This window comes from Haemorhous mexicanus, chromosome 15 (assembly GCF_027477595.1).
Source record: "Haemorhous mexicanus isolate bHaeMex1 chromosome 15, bHaeMex1.pri, whole genome shotgun sequence".
Taxonomy (NCBI): domain Eukaryota; kingdom Metazoa; phylum Chordata; class Aves; order Passeriformes; family Fringillidae; genus Haemorhous; species Haemorhous mexicanus.
Window position 1 is genome coordinate 4,733,692 of NC_082355.1, and position 20,473 is coordinate 4,754,164.

At 50.4% G+C, this 20,473-nt stretch overlaps 1 protein-coding gene across 4 annotated transcripts in view; it reads right to left on the reverse strand.

Moving 5' to 3' along the window:
• CYFIP2 (cytoplasmic FMR1 interacting protein 2) overlaps nucleotides 1-20,473 on the reverse strand; it is a 49,781-nt gene that overhangs the window by 28,596 nt on the left and 712 nt on the right. Inside the window, exons 1-13 of one of the 4 annotated variants that reach the window (XM_059860301.1) lie at nucleotides 15,661-15,752; nucleotides 14,754-14,900; nucleotides 12,690-12,779; nucleotides 12,533-12,610; nucleotides 10,963-11,064; nucleotides 10,109-10,290; nucleotides 9,716-9,812; nucleotides 8,944-9,072; nucleotides 7,956-8,060; nucleotides 5,119-5,210; nucleotides 2,225-2,342; nucleotides 627-746; nucleotides 193-318 (exon numbers count right to left, since the gene is read on the reverse strand). In XM_059860301.1, the coding sequence (XP_059716284.1) occupies nucleotides 193-318; nucleotides 627-746; nucleotides 2,225-2,342; nucleotides 5,119-5,210; nucleotides 7,956-8,060; nucleotides 8,944-9,072; nucleotides 9,716-9,812; nucleotides 10,109-10,290; nucleotides 10,963-11,064; nucleotides 12,533-12,610; nucleotides 12,690-12,779; nucleotides 14,754-14,870 (1,356 nt within the window). In that variant the 5' untranslated portion in view covers nucleotides 14,871-14,900; nucleotides 15,661-15,752. Of the gene's footprint in view, nucleotides 1-192; nucleotides 319-626; nucleotides 747-2,224; nucleotides 2,343-5,118; nucleotides 5,211-7,955; nucleotides 8,061-8,943; nucleotides 9,073-9,715; nucleotides 9,813-10,108; nucleotides 10,291-10,962; nucleotides 11,065-12,532; nucleotides 12,611-12,689; nucleotides 12,780-14,753; nucleotides 14,901-15,049; nucleotides 15,084-15,660; nucleotides 15,753-20,473 lie in introns of those variants that run through there. The other 3 variants (XM_059860300.1, XM_059860302.1, XM_059860299.1) reach the window with 3 other exon arrangements.

Sequence of the window (20,473 nt, forward strand, 5' to 3'; positions counted from 1 at the left end):
CCCAGTTCTGGACAGGGGCAATTTAAAGGCCAGATTAGGGGAGATGGGAACCTTAATCCCTTAACATGGGTCACAAGGATGAGGAACTGGCAGAGTATGGTGAGAACACCCTTCCATTCTTTCCCTGGCCTGAGGAACATAGACAGGAAACCAGCCTGGGCTGGCTCTGACTCTCATGCAAGTGGCACCTACTTCCACAAAGGCAAACTTCTCCTCACTGGTGTAGTTGTACCGGGTGGCTCTCTCATACTCTTCGGCTGTTCCTGGGCAATCCTTGTTACAGAATTTATCTGTGGGATGAACCAGCTTCCAAGAGTACTAGAAGATGGAAAGAGACCATGTCAACATTGCAATGAGGAAGAAGACAGGCTAGAAAGACTGAATTAGGCCACATGCCAAAAAACCATTCTCAAAGTTTGATATTCTTGGCTTTATTATCACTTAGTTTATTGGTTTTCTTTATCTGGGAGGCTGCCAGTCATACCAAGCATTTGACATCCATGGACTTGTGTTAAGATGTGGTCAAAACTTTGCAAATTAAGAATTTCCACCATCGTTTAAATTATAGTTTTAGTTGCTGTCAGACTCATCCCAAACTGCTTTCAGTGATGCAGGGATGCACTCACCACTTCCATGACGTGGGCACTCCACTTGGACAGCAGCTGCAGCCCCCGTAAAGCCAGGTCAAAGAGCTCCCTGTACTCCTCATCCGACTTCTGGCTGTCCAGGCCTGAGCCAGTGACCACCTGGAAGAAATCACATCATGCTACAATCAGCAACTTGCTGCAGGGGCTTCACTCAGTCAACAGATTTCTCTCCCAAATCCCACCTGAAAAGAGGTCCTGACCTTATGACCAAGCTAGAATTGAGTAAAGCATATAATATCCCTCAGGAAAAAGGACCTTGGCAAGGCTCTTTTTACATGGCCAATCAAATTATTCTCTTTAAAAAAAAATGAGTCCGACCTGTCATCTCAGAGCAAATAACTGACTGTTTTTATTCCACTTTCAATGTGTTTTTATTCCTTTTCAATGGTCTAATACTACTGAAATCCTTGAGAATCCTTTACTGATTAAAGTTCAAAGAAGCTCTTACAAATGCCAAAAAAGAAGCGCCTGAGAATGCTACCATTTGTTAAACTGACACTGATGAATGAGGATCACACGTGCAAAAACCAGTCCCAATGGCATCGGAGAGGGCACTGGCATTCAGTAATGAGAAGAACAGAGATGCCTTCGTGAACTTTCCTCAAAGCCCTGACTGATAGGCCTGTGGAATTGAAAAGCCCTATTTGCAAGTCATTGGTGTTCTGACTTTTGCTGATTATAAACATTTAGTTGCCAGGTTTTTTTCTGCTTATTTTAATGAAGCTGTGGTCAAGAAGCAGAAGCTGTAGCTGTAGATCTCCTGGTGCACATGATTTTGTACCTGCAGGAGCCTTTCATAAATTGCATTTTTATTGCTGCATCAAGAGGGGCTTGTTCCACCCATGTCCTTCACCCCTCCTCCCTGTACATCCGTGACAGACCATGGTCCTGCCACATTGCTCTGTCCCAGGCTTGTCCACTAATGGATTCTTTGCTTCTTTTTGCTAAGATCAGGATTAAATGTGTGAGAGGGTATTTCTGTTAGGACTCAGATGTTTGTTGGTTCTTATCTCTGTTACAGTCTCACAAACCCTGAGTTCTACAACACTTCACTCTAACAAGCTAAAAATGGAGACACATCTCTCTTTCTACAAGGCCCTTTAAGGATAAACTGTCCAATTATGAAATGACACCTTAATTATTTTTACTTTTAACCCAATAGCCAACCACACCACCCATGCCCTCAATGTAGACTTTCCTATCCAATTACGTAAAACCACCCAAACCCATGGAGTAGAAGGTGAAGAAGAAGGTAAAGGAGAAGGTAAAGGAGAAGAAGGTGAAGGAAAAGGACCAGCCTCTGCCCTAAAACCTCCATCTTGCTTTATATATTACTACATTCTAAACCCTTCATCTCTAAGTCTTCCCCCCTGTGACATTACACACTTCCATTCAAACTCCACACCCACAATCCCAGTTCTACCATGCAATTTTGGAAGCCTTCTCCACAGCCTCAGGCCAAATGCAGTGTTCTCTTGGGGGTCGGTGCCTGTCAGCACAGAAAGTCTGAAATGCTCCCCAGGCAGGGTTCCAGCAGTGCCCCTCAGCCCTGGCTGCAGGGCTGCAGCTGCACCCACCTCGCTGTTGCTGTAGCGCGCGAGCTCCGAGATGAAGCGGATGTGGTCGTCCCGGATCTGCACCATCTGCTCACAGATGTTGTACTGGGGGCTGATGCTGCTCTGAGTGCACGTCCACCTGGGCAAAAGAGCAACGGTGTCAAGGACAGGACACAGCTTCCACTGAGACAGCCCAGGGACAGCTGCTGTCTGCGCTTCAACGTGCTCCAGGCATGCCACCCTCATGGCAAATGTCAGCCCGTGTCGTCTCTCTGGTGTGTGGGGCTGTCCAGAGTTGGTCTCACACAGCAGGATGGGGACACTGGCCTCCCCTCTCAGCCTGAATGTGTCTGCTCCATCCACCCTGAACGCTGCTCTCCATGTGGGCTCACCTACCCCAAGGGCAGAGATGGTAATTTCCCAGGCCACCATGGGACAAGCTTTCAGGGAAGGATGGGCTTCAAAGACCTGCACTGTTTGCATACTTCCAGCTAAACCTAAGAATAACCATCCCCTAAAGGTCCTCCCTCCAGGTCTGGGTTGTGCTGTCTTCTCCTGCAAAGTAAAACTACAAAGAGCTACCCCTCCCATTGTTTATGGTTCTGGCTCATGCTACCAGCTCAGCGAACAACCCTGAGAACAAATGATGAGCAGAATGAGATTTTTCATTTGAATTCACCCATACGTACCATGTGTGTAATGTCATCCTAAAAGAAGGCAGCCAAAGGCATAGTTGTATGAAGGAATGGGACAAACCAGGTGTATCTAATTTACTATCTCCTTTCTCCTGTAAAAGCCCCACATATAAAATCAGAATGGCTCCACCAAAATGTTTTGTGCAACCAATTGTCTACCAGTGAAATTCTCATGTCTTCCTCTGTCATCACAATGTAGAAGTTCAGATTATACTTTTTTCCCCTCTAAATGATTGTCCACCTAATGATAGTCCTGTTCCCCAATTTAGACTGCCCATACAAAAGGAAGGTGAGAAACCTGCCCCTGATATGGACATACAAATATCCCTACACTTAACTGCACTTGTTGCCAGTATTTTGGTGGTAGAAAGTTCTGGAAATGCTGCACCACATCATCCCTTGTGAAGTCCATCCTCCCCCAGTCCCCAGTTTGGCTCTTACCAGTTTCCACGTGCTGCCCACTGGACAATGGGCAGGGTAGCAGGAGTGGCCAGGGCTGCCCCAGCCCTCCCTGCCACACACAACCTACTCCACAGTGCAGAAACAAAGCGCCATGCGGGAAAAACACCAATTAATTCCACTTGCACGGAGACAAGGGGGGAGAGAAAGTGACAAAAACAGTATTAGTAAGAAATGGGGATTACATGGAAGCATCTTGGCAGAGTTAGAGCTGGGAGTCCCATGCAGTTTGCTGGGAAGGCAAGTGAGTGAGGAAGAAACATTGGTTAGTACGGCACGGCACACAGACCTGGTGAGACAGATTTCAAAGACAGACATTAAAATTGTGCACAGGTAAAACAGCCCATGAGCTACCTTGGTTTTGAGATGAGAAAATGAGGAATGCTGCTGACACATGTTTCGTTGAAATGTGCTTTCTGAATGATTTGGGATTAAAAGGAACAAATCTTCAGAAAAAATTTCTCTTTTTAAAAAAGTCTTCAGAAGTATTCTTTAAATTCACATTACGAAGAATCATATTTTTTTTTTCTCTTCTTTTTCCTCCCCAATTTTAATTGAAAACTTTGCTCAGGAGTTTTGCCATGCTGTTTTCAAACCTCTCCTGAACAATTAGTGGGCACTTTTCAACCAGTTTTTGGGAGGGCAGAGGAGGAGGGCTGCTCCTGGCAGGCAGAGAAGCCAGACCCTCCGGGGTGGAAGGAGACAAGCAAACAGAAGCCATGACACTGCAGGTTAGTTCCTGTCCTGCTGAAGAGACAGCCCAGCCTGGCTGCTCCTCAGAGACACCAGAGAAACCGGATTTCCACCCAAGACAGTCCCACAGGTGGAAGGCCACTGCCTGCACCCACCACTGCAGCCAGGCACAGCTCAGACAGGCTGTGGGGTTACAAACCTTATTCCAAGGACATCCAGACCTAACAATGACTCTCCTGGCAATCACTGAGCGTGATGCAAAGCTACAAACACAAGTGGGGCCTCTCACGTGCCTGCTGTGACTGAAACTACATCTGTGGATTCATCTGATGGAGCAGCAAACTGCCCCTGAGCCACGGCCACTCCTGAGCTCTCCACTCCTGCTCTTCTCATACAATATTCAGAATCATAGAATCATTAAGGTTGGAAAAGAATCATCAAGATCATCAAGTCCAACCTTTGACTGATCACCACCCCATCAACTAACCCAGAGCACTGAATGCCACATCCAGTTGTAAGTGCCATATTCGGTCTTTTCCAGTTCATTAACTTCCAGAGCGCCTGAGCCTCTGATTCAATCCTTATGGCTGCCATCCTTCTTCATGAGCCCTGCCTGAGCTAGAGGAGATACCCTGGCTACTGCAGAGATCCACTGCTGTGTTCATGCTCTGGAGGATTTTGTCCTTGGGGTGCAAACTGTGGATTAAAATCTCCCCAGAGCAGGGACACCGCTCACACTCACACAGCTCGCACGCACTCGGCGCTGCCCCAGCCCATGCACCAGCCACCCTGCCTTCCTCCTGCCTCCCTGCCAGCCCCTCCCAGCCCTGCCCGCTCCCAGGGATGGTTACACAGAGCTCGGGAGCTGGCTGCACCCCCAGGGCCATCTGAGGACATCTCCCCATGCAGGGACAGGGAGGTAGACACGGGCACACAGAGCTGGCACGCCGGACTCACACCTCACGGGGACACACACACGGGCACAGGCCTGGCACACCTGCAGGGCTGCAGCCCCCACGGCCCTCAGGACACACACAGAAGCCAAGAGACATTATGGCAGGCACTCACTTGGATTTGTTCTCCTCATAGTGAGCACTGGTCTTAATGTATCTGGCCAGTTCTATCTGCATATCGCCGAATAAAGGAACCACCTGCAGCTGCTGGAAAAGAAAACAAAAGATGGTTGAAACATGGCAGAGAGAGAGAAAGAGGAGAGAGAGACAGAGAGAGAGAGAGCCTGGTCCAAGCACAACACAAGGGGCTCTAAAAAGGCATGCTGAACCTCTGAAGCTTTGTAAAGTGTCAGGATGTTTGAAGCAAAGTGCAAACCCGGAGCCAGGGCCATTTCACAGCTAGGAAATGACTGAGAATGATCACAAGGCTTTCTGTGGGAGGAAATCACTCCCTGTGAGGGCTCTGGAGCTCTGGGCTCACTGCTACCAGGCTGGTTATGGCCAGAATGGTTCAGTGCTGTAACCAGCCAGAGGAAAGGCTCTTTTCACAACAAAAAGAGAGAAGTGTGGTCCTGAGCGGCCCTGATTGTCCCCCAGCCTAATCCTCCAAGAGAACAGAGGGATGAAAAGCCAGCATGTTGCTATTCTGGACACCCAGGAAGGTGTCAGCTTTCCCCAGGGACTCTGCACTGTGGTTGCTTAAAACTTCTCCATGAAGAGAAAGACACAGGCAATATAAGATGGCTCTGCTTGCCCTTCACATCTCAGAAGGTTTTGGATTGGAAATAAATTCCAGGTGCTCTGAAGATACCTCAAGCTCAGACAGGTCCCTCCTTCACTAAACTTCCACCTGCAAACAAAATCCAACCAAGGGCTACTGACAGCTCATCAATAAAATATGAAACTTCCACTTCACCCAGCTACAAAAGCCTTGCCCCAAAATTCAGGGAAGACGGGGGCAAATTCCCTGTCCTATTATCACACACTTCTCTTCTCAGGCTGAGGTGTGCACAGGATGTGTAATGCTGTCATCAGGGATTCCCACTGGCACTTCCATAAAAGGTTTAAATGAAGGGGAAGTTCATTTTCACCACTCAAATTCCTGGGCAATCCACTAGAAATTTAATCAGAAGGCAATAAGCAGATGTAGTGAAGGAGTAGTTGGTCTTTCCTTATTGACATCTGATAGATTTTTGGTGAGGTGAGAGCATGGTAGATGCTGGAAAAGTGCAAATGGAAACCAAGCTGGAAAGGAGAAAGTGACTCCATGCAATGGAAGGTTTTTACCTCATTCTCTGATGGCCCACAGCAATGAACAGCAAACCTGTCTGAATGCACCAAGATGACCAAACTCCACAGATTACACGGAAGGCTTGATTTAGAGATTTAGCTGAATCAGCAAAGCTGAATCAGGGAAAACCCAGAAGACTCAAAAGAATGATGTGATAAATCACCTTTGCAGAGCAGTCTCCCCAGTGATGGGAGGTTTTTTAAACACCTCATCGTTGCCCTGTCCATGAGGCTATGGTGCCTCTGGCCCCCTGCTCTCAGGGCTGTCCCCAGGAAATGGTGCAAATTGGGGTAGACGGGACCCCCCTTGCTCAGGGGAGGATGCACACCAACCTTCCATCAAACCTGGGCTCACCTCTTCCCTCCCCTGCACATCACCCACAAACTGAACCTCAGGGCAATAAGCAGGGAGACATCCTCTATCCAACACCACCACCAATCTCTTCAGCCAGGCTCCTCACCCCACCTTGGGGGAAGTACCAGGGAGAATCCACTGTGCTGGAAGAGTGAGGGGAAGGAGCCCTCTGTGCCCTTCCACAAATCATCACCTTCCCATTTTCCCTGATCTGAAGCAAGTCTTGGTAACAGAAACTGATCTTTCCATTTCAGGGGAAAGATTATTAAAGGACTCAGGAAGGACTCCATCTGCTCCATCTGGGGAATTCTTCTGCTGTCCTCCTGCTCTTTGCCACCAACACATTTGTCTTTGGCTAGATCCTGCTATGCCTCCCACAGCTGACCTGCTCCAAACCCAAAAGGCCTCCCAGTCCCAGCCTGTGCCCAGAAGCAGTGGAAAGGAGGCACCACCTTCCCTGAGGTGCTGTATGGGCTCTCAGCCCTCCTCTCCCCCAACAGGGTTATCCCAAACCTTTCCTGTGCTGAGTGGTCCCAGGGCAGTGCAGCCTGGCCTCCAGCTGTGGATCAGACCATGGCCAGATGTGCTCCAGCAGACAGAGGTTGTGTGGCTGCTTCCCACCCTGCCCCTGGGAACAGCCAGGCTTCATGGGCCTTTCCCCAAAATCCACATCTCAGCCCAGACAAAAACAGTCCATCAAACCACAGAGTGACCCCTTGAAGATCTCACTGAGCACCTCCAAGTCCCAGTTGACACAAACTCCCCCAAAAGCTTTTCCTGTGCTACAGGGAGCACACTTTATAGATGAAATAAAACTGCCAGCTGTGTGCTCTGTCCCTCAGCCCAGCAGCTTGCAGAGGGAAAGAGAAGCAGAACCATCACCCACACAGACCTCAGCAAACCAGCCAGGTTTGCTGGTGGCCTGAAACCACAGAGACTGCAAACCTGCCTCAGGAATGGGCACAGAGACAGAAGCCGTGCCAGTTGGGCACACCCTCCCCTCACCCCTGGAACAGCCTCTCCATCCTCTGGCCCCTGGCAGGGAGCAGCCAGAGCTGCAGCTCCCACTGCAGAGCCAGCCCAGCCCAGCTCTGCACCCACAGCCCCGAGGGTCAGCACTGCTCCCCTCACCCCTGCTGCAATTCCATTCCTCAGCCTTTGGCCTAGATGGCTTCTCAGCCCTTGGGTTTTTTGGACCTGTAAATGATTCCTGTGGTTTGGTTTTTGCTAGCAGCACGTGCAGTGGTAGAGGCTGTTAATCCACTGGTCTGCAATAAGCACCAGCCTCACACAGACAGCTCACTGACCTTGAAGAATTTGTCTATTTTGCTAAGGTTGATTCTCTTCTTGGCATCCAACTTGTAAATGTTGCTGACATTGCCATCCATGAGATACAGGCCAAACCCCATCACCTGGAGAAGATGGAAAGGCAAGGTTTCATCAGCAGGAAGTCAGCAGCACAAGTCAAAGACAGCTCTCCACCACTCAGCATGAGGAAAGACCATTTCCTGCTACCACCTGATCCTCATGAGGAAGTGTTTAAAATGTGCCTGTATCTGCCAGGAGGCACCTGGCAGGCAGAGGACACACGATGGATTGCTTCTGTTGTCTGTGCAAAAACACAGGATGCTTCCCTTGGTTATTTGTTCCTCCTCTCCCCACATAACAACAACCCAAGAGTTTTCTCCACCCAAAGGCAAAAGTTTACTCCTGGAGAAGAATTTAAAATATTTTCCTGGATTGATTCCCCCCCCTCATTAATTCAGTACAAATCATTACAGAGAGTCAAACTCCCCACACTTCAGAGAACCCAAGCTGACTCACACCATTGTAATGAAGTTTTTATGATAATAGTGACTGCAATCATTGCCAATAACTGACTGACAGCAAGGAAAAATACACCAAATAAAGGGATATTTTGGCATGTTTATCTTGAGGACTCTTTACAGCCAGAAAAACAAACCTGGGAGCATCTGCCTTCTGCAGGGAATTATTGCTGGGAATAGGCATCAAGAAGAAAATTCTAGGTTACAAAGTCGGTGGTGATTTTACAATGTCCTCTCCAGTTACACAGGTCAAGTCCATGATCCTGCACTTCCATGCACAACAAAAAACCCCTTGCAGCCTTGGAGGATGTAGGGCACCCACCAGTGCTCTCACCCACCATGTGCTGGGCACTGTCTCTGCATGCCAGCCCAAAGGAGCAAAAAATCAAAAAATGGAAGCGAGATGTTGTCCTAAAACAACAGTGAAACTATGCAAGCACCCAGCCCCACAAGCATGGCCCAACATCACCTTTAAGAGCATGTGCTTCTCACTGGGGGTGAGATACATCTTGTTTTCATAGTAATCCACACAGATGTTGACAATATCAGCCAGCAACTCCTCATAGCCAGGGATAACCTCTAGTTGTTGGTGCAGACACTGAAACACAACAGAAGCCACATTATCCACATGGACAGAGGAATAGCAGAAACCAGGCAGGAAACATTTCCAGGATTAAGAGTGGAACACTAAGAGGTTCCTTCAAACCTCATTTATGCTTTCCTTAAGTTTACCAGCAGAAGACTGAGCTTATGGTACCATCTGGAAAAAACAACCTTCCTCTGCAGGACAACTCTTCTTCAGACTGATCACAACACCCAAACATCAGACAGTGAGCTGCAGAGGGTGACTGAGCAAACTGCCTGACTCCTGTCTCTGGGATATTCTAACTAGTTAGCAGAACCATTGGAGCCTGTCAAGTGTGGAGGGCCATGGGGGCTGAGCTGCAGTCCCCATGCAGCTGCAGGGGATGAAGTTCTGGCAGAACCTTCACCTCCCAGAGCTCTTCTAACATCTTTTAGACCTTGATCTTTGTCTTAACATAGAGACCTTCAAAGCCACCCAGGATGACACATGAAGAAACATTGCTAGAATTACACAAATGACCAAAAGACCACCAGAGCCAGTGGCAAAGACCCAACAGCTGCTGCCACAGCCTGGTCTGAGGTGCTGTCAGCCTCAGCAAGGTCACTGCTCTTCTCTACCCATGAAAGGTTCAGTGGCTCAGAGAAAAGGGACCTGCCTGAGTGATGCGGTTGTGGTTTGCCAGGAACATGGAGAGGTTCTGGGACTCCTGGATGGACTGGGGATCTGCCATCTTCCTCAGGAACTGGGCAGCTCTGGAAGGGACAAATCCAACATCACCAAGGGTCACTCAGCCAATGTGAGACCGTCACCACCCACCTTCCCTGTCTGACGTGCAGCAACGCTGCAGCCTCAGACCCCCCCTGCATCACAGCTCTATTCAGCAAGAGGGAATTGAAACACAACAGGGCTCAGAGATTTGCCTAAATTCAGAAGGAGAGCCTGGGACAGCACAGAAACCCCACCTCCAGCCCTGATGTCCTCCTGCCCTCACTGCTGGTCAGACCAGGCCCAGTCCTGTCCCCATTCCCACCACTTTGTCCCCTCTCACCTTTTGTAAGCAGAATGATCATTTTTCACGCTGCATTTCATGTTCTTCAGCTCATCCAGAACAGCAAACATGTTGATGAACTTGCCCAGAGTGAGGAGATAGGCCTCAGACACAAAGTCCTTCCTCCTCTCGGCGTGGCACAGGCGCTTCACCTCGCTGCAGAACCGCTCGATGGCCTTGCGCTGCGGGGCAGGGACACGGGGTCATGCACCACCAGGGGAACCCCCTCCACCCCACCAGATCCTTTAAATAAAGCATTCTTTGGCTGGGCATGGAGGGTTTGAAGTTCCTCTCTGCTGTTCCCATGCAATGAAGCATTGTTAGAAATCACTGCTGACAAACACACTCAGGGGAGAAAGGGGCTTGAGCTCTCCAACCCCAGGTGTGGGGTGTTCTGCAAAATCAGGCTGCATTTTTTAGGTGGGACATAAAGGCCTTACAGGATATAAAACCTAAAAATGATTGTGAAATCAGCTGCAGCTGGTTATAATGCAGGTGGTGATGGGGAGCCTGCAGCAGCTGTGACTGTCACATGGCAGTGGACAATCAGCTCTTCACATCAGCCAACATTCCCAAAACACAGGAGCCTGTGACACCCTTAGCTCCAAACAGTGGGGACTCTGGGTCTCCATGAACTTGAAGGGCTGAGGTGTGCTCTTTCCCAAGCTGTGTAAAAGATTTTGGGGCTGAGCAAGGGACATACAGACTTCCCTTCACACAGGTCTCAGGTTTCTGCTAGGTGGCTGCAAGGGAGAGACCTACTGGGGGCTGGCAAGCAAGGACAGCACAACCCTGCTTGGGATGTTAACACCAAAGTAAATAGATTATTTTTGCCTCTCTCCTTGACCACTTACCTGAAAATACATGAACTTCATAAGCTTGGTGACTTCTGGCTCCAGAACTTCCACTGTTTTCTCATAAATCTCCACTCGGTTTGGCTGTTCATTACATTTCACCTGCATTGCAAAGAAAACCATCTGTGTCAGCATCAGCTTCTAAGCCAGCTGTGGGTCACTGGGGCACCATCTTCTCCTTGCTTCACCTGGAGTCCTGTCCCCACCCAAAGACAACAGAGGCACCCGGGAAGGAGCTGGTTCTCAATAGAACCAGTGAGAGCAAATGGGGATATTTCAGATCTGAAATTCTCTCCATGCATTCTAAAAAGGCACAATCCTGACTCTGGGGGATAAAAGTCTCCTAATACATTTGTCTGGCATGGAACACAAGCATGGAGTCTGGACCTGCTGTTTAATATTGCAGCATGAAGTTAACTGAGATTTGTGTTGCAAGACACACAAGACACCCGGTTACAGCTCTGCCAGAGCCTCGCTGGGATTATTCTGGTTCTGCTGAGGATCCATTAAAAATCACTGGGCTTGTCTGTGGCTGACAGCAATGAACTGAGTCACTGTCACTGGGCTCCTGGGAAGCTAAATTTAAGGACTTACTCAGTTGTCATCCATCACACTTCCAAAACAGTTACTTGGAGTCATTACCAAATGTACAGGGAAACACCAGCTGCCCAGGGCATCCCGCTGTCCTGCTCTGGTTTTGTTTGCAGCTGTTGCTCCCAGAAGGCTGTGATGGGCCTGACAGCTCTGGGGCACATTCAGGAACCCAGCAGCTGATGCTCAGGGCATGGGGGATGGTGCCAAAGGAGCCTTGCCCTCCCTGCAGTGGGCAATCCAATATCCCTGCCCTGCTGTTCCACACTGCAGTTAGGCAGTACCACAGAATCACAGAATATTCTGAGCTGCAAGGGACCCACAGGGATCACCAAAGCTCCTGGCCTTGCCCAGGACAGCCCTGAGAATCCACCATGCATCTGTGGCCATGAGAATGCAGTGGGGGTGGGAGGAGTGGTGCACACTCAGGTGCAGGCTCTCCTCTTCACCTGTGAAGCCACAGTCTCTGATGCAGCAGGGAGCTGCACCTGACCTCGCAGGGAGATTGACCCCTGGCCACATCCACGTGCCCCGTGGCAAAGCACAGGGGTCACTGCAAGATCAAACCTGGTCAAGGTGTAACTGAACCCTCTGCTATGGCATTCTCTGCTCTCCATCACACACAGCACTGACAGCAGCCTGAGGGGAGCACAGGGGGAAGGAGCAGGGACCCACAAGCTGCTCAGAGAGGCACAAATGTCACAGGGAGGATACGACACCAGATGATTTGTAGTGCTGTCTTGCCACCAGCTTAGCCACAGCCTTCTGCTGGAGTAGCCAGGGGAGGCAACAGCAGCACAGCAGCAAATATAAAGTACCCAATCAACAGCAGGAATCTCCTCATGGCTGGGTCTCAGCATCACCTGCTTTAGTTGGCTTTGCTTTTCCTGTTCTTGTCTCCACTCCAAACTAACCCACACCCAAGACAAAACCAAAAAGGTGCTCTGGGAGCACCCCTGCCTGGGAAGGGCTTGACTACCTGAGGGATGGCTCGTGAGCAGCTCCTCCACGTGTAGAGCATCACGGCGTACTCATGGCCTTCCTCCAGCATCTCATTCTGAAAGACAGAGGGGTGCTGGTGGGACAGGGCAGGCACTGGGGGCTCAGCAGCCTGGGGACAGTGCTGGGGGACTCACCATGCTGGAGTGCACCGTGGCCTGCTCGATGTACCTGGCAATGCCTGTCACAAAGGCGTTCCTGTCTTCAAAGTTTGTGTCAAAATTAGCCTGTGGGCAAAACAGAGAGATGGGGATTAACCACAGCTGGGTGTTTGCTCACCTAGTACAGCCTGACATGGGATGTGCTGGCAAAAAGAATTAGTAGGGCTCCTGGGGCATGGGAGGAGCTTGTGAAGTACTTGTGGTGCTGCACCTCTAGGTCTGAAGCAGTTTCATACATACACACACCCTGAGATGTTTTGGAATCACACATGGCTGTCCTGCAGGGAACATGTGTGGAAATATGGCAGTCAAGACTGACATTTACAATCCTTGTAGAATTAAGCCCAACTTTACAGCAGCCACACCAGAGAGAAAAGCTAGAGCAATTATTCTAGGGATTTTAACTTGCTAACTCAGACAGATGCAGCCTTATTAATTTCTGTTTGTGCCCTGGCTGCTAGGGGAAGACCACATCCTGTCAGCAGGAAGGCCAAGGGATAAACACAGAGAAAGGGCAGGGAATGAGTTGTCTGGAAAACATAAATATGAAAGTCAGCCCTCATCCAGGTGCTATTATCAGTGCTACTGTTAATCTTGCAAGCACAAACAGTTGTTGGGACAAACATTTGTTCTGGGAGCTGTGACACAGTTTTGGGTTGGGACAGGGGAGCACGAAACTGCAGAGGCAGGCTGGGGATGGAAAATCAGCTCCCCTGGCTCTCTGGAGTGCCCTTCACAGGCCCTGTGCTTGGTGACTTCCTCTGCCAAGGCTGGCTGATGGTACCTGCTGCAGGGCAGGGCACACAGAGGCCCCAAGCACCCAGAGCTGCTCCTTGTGATGACAGCAGCACTGCAGCAACCACACTCACCTCAATAACTGATTTCCTGAGTAGCAAAGCTGGGAGCACAGACCTGAGGCCACAGGGCTACACTTCTTAGTGCCTCCAGGACATCACATGTGACCAATGTGACAACAAAAGCTGAGATTGCATGAGCATTTCTGGCTAGCAGGGGGAAGGGCTACACACAAACAGTATGATGAGGAAGCAGGCTTGGCCAACATCTCCAGCTTAAAGGAGGTTTTTAGGCCCAGCTGTGTGCACAAACTCATGGCCCCGAAAGGAGGCTGTGCCATAAGGCTGGACCCTGAGCCCCTCATGAGACACAACCCAGCAAAGGCTAAAAATTTATTGAAAGAAGAGATAAGCAAATAGTTACATCAAGATTTTTCACGGAGAGTTGAAATTTGAGCAGCCCAGAATGACCTTTGGGTCTGCTAACCCACAGAGACACCAAAGCTGTGCAATGAGCCCAGGGTCTGAGCTGCTGTAATTCCAGAGCCCTGCATACAAGACACAACCATCCCAGTGCTGGTGTATTTATACACTGCCACGGGTGAGCCAGCAACTCAGGAGTGGCAGGATGGAGAAAGGAACCCCCTATTATATTTAACCCTGGGTGTGTGCTATAGGGCAGGGTGTGGTGGCCAGGCAGCAGAGGCATCCCACTGCGGGAACCATGCCCTGGGCCCCTGCCAAGCTTTGCTTGGTGAGTGCAGCTGCAGCTAAATGTGAGTTGTTCAGGGCAGAGAAGTGGTTCTAGCAGCTGCCCTCCCTTGCATGCCAGCAGCTCCAGCTGTGCTAGAGGCACAGGCCAGCCAAAGGCAGGCAGGACTTTGAGCCTGCCCCACTCAGTTCGATGCACGCACGATCATGGAAAGGAAGCACAGAAATATGTGCACAAATAAACATTGCTGAGAACTTTCTGCTGTTATCACAAATCTTATCTCCTGCTTCCCGCCCATTCATGCACTCTGGTCCTCATTTTTACGTGGCCTTAAAAGTCCCTTTCACCAAACTCTGGTGCCTTCTTTTTAAAGTCCTTGGGAACAGATTTGTGGCTAGATCTGTTCTGAACCTTCCCTCAACACGCTGAACCCCGGATGTTTCCAGCTGGTTCTCACAGCACCGTGTGGCCCCGTGCTTTGCATGGGCCACTGGAACAGCCCTCCCACCCCTGTGCCTCGGGGAGCTGGGGTACCTGGTACATGATGGAGGAGGGAGGAGGCTCGATGCATGGCTGCTGGTCTGGCAGGGGCAGCTCCTCCAGCAGGTCCACGTTGGACAAGGCATCCTCGAGCGTGACGTGAGTCGTCATGGCTGCAGATGTTCAGCTGCCCTGCTAAATCTAAAGCAAAAGAGAGGGTGAGAGACAGACAAGAAAACCAGCCAGCAGGCAGGACACTGAGTGGGAAAGGACAAAACCAGGGCACAACTGGCTGGCACTGCAGGGGACAAAATCCCAATTTATGTTTTCCCTTCTCTTGTGCATTATACCACATCTCTCTGTCATCTCTCTCCTGCGATTCAACAGCAGAGCAGGAATGCAGAATAAGAGAAACACAACACCCACCCAGGCACCTCTCTCTTAACTCTATGCAAAACTCTCTCAGCCAGCACAGCTGGGTGCTGCAGTGCAGCTTCAGCAGCCCCAGGTGAAAGTGTGTGCCCCAAAATGCAAAGTGGTGCTATCAAGAATATCTCCTGAAGCAGCTTGATTAGAGAAGTATGACGGATGCTGACACTCACATGCTTTCCTCACACACACATGAACAGCCCTGGAAACTGTAAACAGCCAACTGCATTAAATCCCAGAGGTGAACTGGAAAGGCTTGAGTGCTGTGCAGGCAAAGCTGTGGCACTGCAAGCAGCAAAATAAGAAGCTGCTGTTAAATTTCCCTACTTTTACCACTGACTGACGTGGCATCCCCTGCCCAGTCCCAGCCTGCCCTGGAGCTGCCAAGAGCTCCAGTTGCAAAAATGAAAATAAGTACACAAAATAAAATCAAAGGGAGACATTTCTGAAAGTTCCCTGGTGCTTACCCGAGGCAGGCACCCAGTGGGAACCACAGAACAAATCCGTGTGTCCCTGCCTCCCCTGCACTCACCTTGGCTGTGAATGCTCAGGCACGGGGGGATGGTGCTGTCACCCAGGCTGAGCCCTTGTGTAATCACAGCCACAGGGCTTCCCCAGTTAATGCCTAATCCTGTGCAATAGCTGTGGCTGACCTAGAGCCTGTGTCTCCCAGAAAAACACCCTGCTGCACTTAGACATTTGGAGAGAGAGAATTCTTTAAATATTGACACCTGATTCCATCAGAAAATCACACCCCCTTCGGTGCTTCTTGCCTCAGAGCCTGTCTAGTTTGAAATGTGAGCCTTTGAGTTTCACTGCTCTGATCTGCAGGACAGTAGAGCTCCCTAAATCAAAGTTCCCATCGAGATACTCACACATTTCAATATAACACCCTGCAAGCCAGCTAAGCTCTTTGCCTGCCTCATTACAGAGCATGTTTTCAAATCCTTTAATCATCTCTTTGGCTTTTCTCTAAGCTTTTGCAACTTTTTTTTGCCAGACACGGTAGCAGGCAGGACACAAGGCTCTGGCAGTGTCTGTGCAAGCACCAAATGCAGCAGCAGCAGAACCACAGCAGCTCCTTTGGTCACAACAGCATCTCCCACTGCTTCCAAGAAAATAAGTTTGCTTTCTATCTCCAGCACTGGGAGCATGAAGGATAAAGGCTTTGGGGCATCCATGGACAGGCACCCAGCAAGGGCCACAGCTAAGGGGGAGGCACAGGATGCACTCCTGGGGTGGCTTCATGGTGGGTCATAAGAGGGAAGGAGTCTGTAGCTGTGCCTCACCTTCGTGGGCTGCAGGATTACCTATGAGCCTGGCAAAACTCATTCCTGCTCCACAAATGCCTCCCCAAGGCACCAGGCAGCTGAGAAACAGGTTTGGTTGTACCTGCAGCTGAAGCAGCATTAAATGAGTGCCTGGAAAATACCCAAAATCTGAAGCAGCTTTTCCCCTCCACACTCAAATTCCTGTTTCCTTCTTCACCCCTGTCTGGTAAAATGGTTTCCTGTTACAAATTGTAGCAACTGTCAGAGCCAGACATTACATTTCTGCAGCTTCCTCCCTGCCTGCCTGTGGGCTCCCCGGGCTGCTCTGCCCAGGGGAGGCTCAGCTTGCCCAGCCCCAGATGGACACAGAACTGCCCACCACGCTCCCCCACCACCCTCCAGCACCTCAGGATCACCACTGGCATCCCAGAACAGCACTCCTGGCTACTCACTCATGGTTCATTACACACTTCAGGCTTCAGAAGGCAAAACTTTCCATTTCATAGCTTTGAGGGCTTTGTGGCTGTTTATTTGGGCTCATTCCCCATTTTTCCCTAAGTCCAATTCTAGGGCCATCTGTGCAAGGTGTTGTCCATTTGCTGTAACCAAAGGCACTCCCACAAAAAGCCTGTGACACACAAAGAGCTCAGCAACCAAAAGGACAAAATTATTGCTGCTGCTTGGGCCACCCCAGGAGAAAGAGAACCAAATCCAGCATCAGGGTCCTGCTGTGCCAGGCAGTGCCCACACCTGGGAGGCTAAGCCAGTCCCTACCCTAAAAATGTTGCACTCAAACAGGCAGAGAGGAAGGGTGCAGAAATACATGAACAGAAAAGAATGCATCAAGGGAGAAGTGCAATCAGCCACCAACCCACCCCATGCTTTGCCATGGCTGAGAGTACAAGGATCCAGATGCAGCTGGAAAAGCTACAGACTTTGAGGGTTTAACACATGAGTTTTAATGGGGACTTCCAGCCTCCAATCCACCCTTTCTTAAGACCAACCAGGAACCCAACAGCAGCTACAGGGAATAGCGTGGTCAGCCAGGACTTCCCCTGGGCCTGCTGTCCCCAGCACACTGCCACAGACAGCAGCCTCACAGACAGAGTGTGTGCAGAAGGGCCACTGGTCCAGGGCCAGCAGACCTGGGTCATCACCCCAGATCACCCAGGGAGGATGGCAGTGAAGCCCCACTCCCCCAGACCTGTGCTGCCCTCCCTCACCCTCCTGCAAAGAAGGTTCTAACCCAGACATGCTGGGGCTGTCCTGTAAATCCAGCTCCATCCCTCTGTCCAGAGACAAGGGGGGCAGCTGGGAGGTCATCTGGCAGTGGTTCCAGCTCAGGGAGGTCAGGGATCCCTGGGGACACTCATCAGAAACCCTTAACTGCCATCCACCACCTGGGCTTTGGGGTGGCCGTGCTGGGAAGAGGACACAGCCCCTGGTGGTGGGCTGGTGACAGTGCTTGGGCACATGTGGCCACAGGGCTGGGCTCCAGCCGAGCAGGGAGCAGCACAGCAGGGGCCCAGGAACGGGGCTTTTCTCTGTCCTAGGCCAGGCACAGTGGGGTGAGGCTTGCCTGAAGCACACCTGAACACATCCTGCCTCTCTGGCCTCCCAGGCTGCCAGGAGCCACCTCCAGATCCCAGCTCTGGTCAGAGAAACCAAAGTTCTTCTGGTCCTACGTGTTTTGGCAAAACTGAAGGTGAGCCTGGCAGAAACCAACCCCACCCCAGTGAAACCTGAGGCAGGGATGCTGCACTGGGCTGTTTATCCCTGGCTCATGAGCAGTGGTGCTAATGGGTGCAGTGCTGCCCACTCTTTCTGCTCATTTACTGCAGAAACTTCCCATCTCCTTCCCACAGCTCAGCTGCAAACCCTCTGGCCACCTCACACACCTCCCAAAGCCAAATGATCTCACAGAGGACCTGGGGGAGCTGCAGGGAGCCAGCCAGGCGGGGATGGCAAGGAGGAGCTGCTGACACAGGGGCTGTTGTGGCAGAGCCTGGGGACCACATTCCACAGACAGCACAGGAAGGCTCTGAGGAGAGAGGATGGACAGCCCAGATGTCTGAGCTTCCAGGGCATGTCCTGCCTTCCCCACCAAACTTCTTGCCCAGAAGTAGTGGTGCAGTATCACCCTCTTTGCAGGGAGAAGCACAAAGGTGACTTTACTGTTCAAGCAGCTTGGGGAAATAAAGCCTTTTAAAAGTAGGGCCATAATGAATATGTTGCATGCACATGTGCTCAGCTCCCAAGCTGCACAGCTCAGGGCTCTGGGGAAGGGGCATGGGATGTTCAGGATTTTCAACCTGCCTGCTCCTACAGCAGACACTCACATTTGTGCTGTAGTAGGCACCAAGAGCAGGAAAGAAGGCAAGAAAAAATGGGAATTGCTCAGACAGAGTCCAAGCCCTGTGAGCCTGGGGTGAGCTGAGCAGCAAAAAGACTTTTGCTGAGGAGGTGGCAATGTAGAGAAGGAGGACTAACACGGTCACCCTCTGAGGTTCTGAGAATCTTCTCCAGCTCTGATTCTCAGCCCCTGGGTAACCTGGGAAAGTCACTGAATTTAGTTTTACCTCTGTAAAAATGCTTCTCTCTTTCTCCAAATACAGCACCAAAGCAATGGGCAGGCCCTCTCCTGACCCAACAAATACCCAGCAGAACCATGTGTCAGTTTCATAAAAGCCAAGTTTCTGGTACCCAGTGCCTGACAGCAACAGGAGGATAAAGGATCCTGGCCACCAACATATATTTAGTTAAAAATAACTTCACAGTGTAAAACTTTAGTTTGACTCCTGCCTAAAGTGCACAGGACACATTACATTGCAACCACCACCACAGTCAGGAGGTTCTTTGCAGAATGAGTGAGGCTGGCAGAGCTGGGCCTCTGCTCTACACAGACACAGATGTTAATAACCATAAAATTACCTTCCCATCAAAAAAAAGGAAGCCAAACTACATGACTCCTGAAGGTGTTTTTCTCAATCTCCACTCTACATTTTCTGCCATCCCATTAGGGCTGAGTTCCAAGCATTTGCACCATCCTTGTCTCTCAGACACACAATTATCCTGCAATTTATTTCTTTTAGAATAGCTAAATAGTATTTTTTTTTTTCTGGTGCCAAAGAAAGCGGGTCAAGGAAGGGGACAGGTATATGAAACTACACTTCCAATAGAGTTGAGAAATTTAGATCAAGTTTATAAACAACCCACTGCTGACAGTTAAAGCACTTCTGGGGAAACCAAATCACAAAGGCCAGCATTGTTAATAGTTGACCAATTATTGATCTTCCAAAATCAATCTTCCCATTTCTCATGAAGAGATGATCACTGTTTGTTAACAAAACTGAATTCAGTGAAAATGAATTGAGCATATTTTGCTTTACTCCAGAGACCCTGACCAGAAAATGGAAGATTTTCCCCTATTACTTAGGCTTCATTAATAACAATCAACTGTACAGAGAAAAGGAAAAAAGAATTTTCCTATGCAGGGAAATAGCACAGAATTATATGGCTGTGACACCAGAACACTGGGCTAGTGCCCCATCTCTGTGACCAACCCCAGACTACCATCATCAGGCAAAACACGAGGGTGATTTTTCTCTCGGTATCTCAGGGCAGGAGGGTGCAGGGGCTTCAGCGACTCAGCCTAATTCTTTGAGACCTTTGTGATCCAAGGCCCCCAGGCAGGAACCCCCCCTGGGAAGCGGCAGATGGCAAAAGGGGCCACGCTCTGCTGCTGGCAGCGTCCCCTGACAGCACACAAACCCTGCACCCTGCCCCCTTCTCCAACAGCAGGGAGCGTTCAGTGTGCTGCTGCTGCTTCTTCTCCTCCTCGTTCTTTCCCGGTCCTTCCAGCCCACGGAAATTTCCTGCGGAATCCATCCCCTCGCTCCCTCCCCCTGGGCCCACTGGGATGCGGCTGGCGCGGGGCATTTCCAGCGGCATCGGGGGCAAAGTTGAGCACAAAGGAGGAGCGCTGCCGGCCCCACGCACGGGCACCGGCACCGGCACCGGCAGGGCGGGAGCGGTTCCGCCACCCGCGACCCGCGGCACAGCCCGAACCCGCGG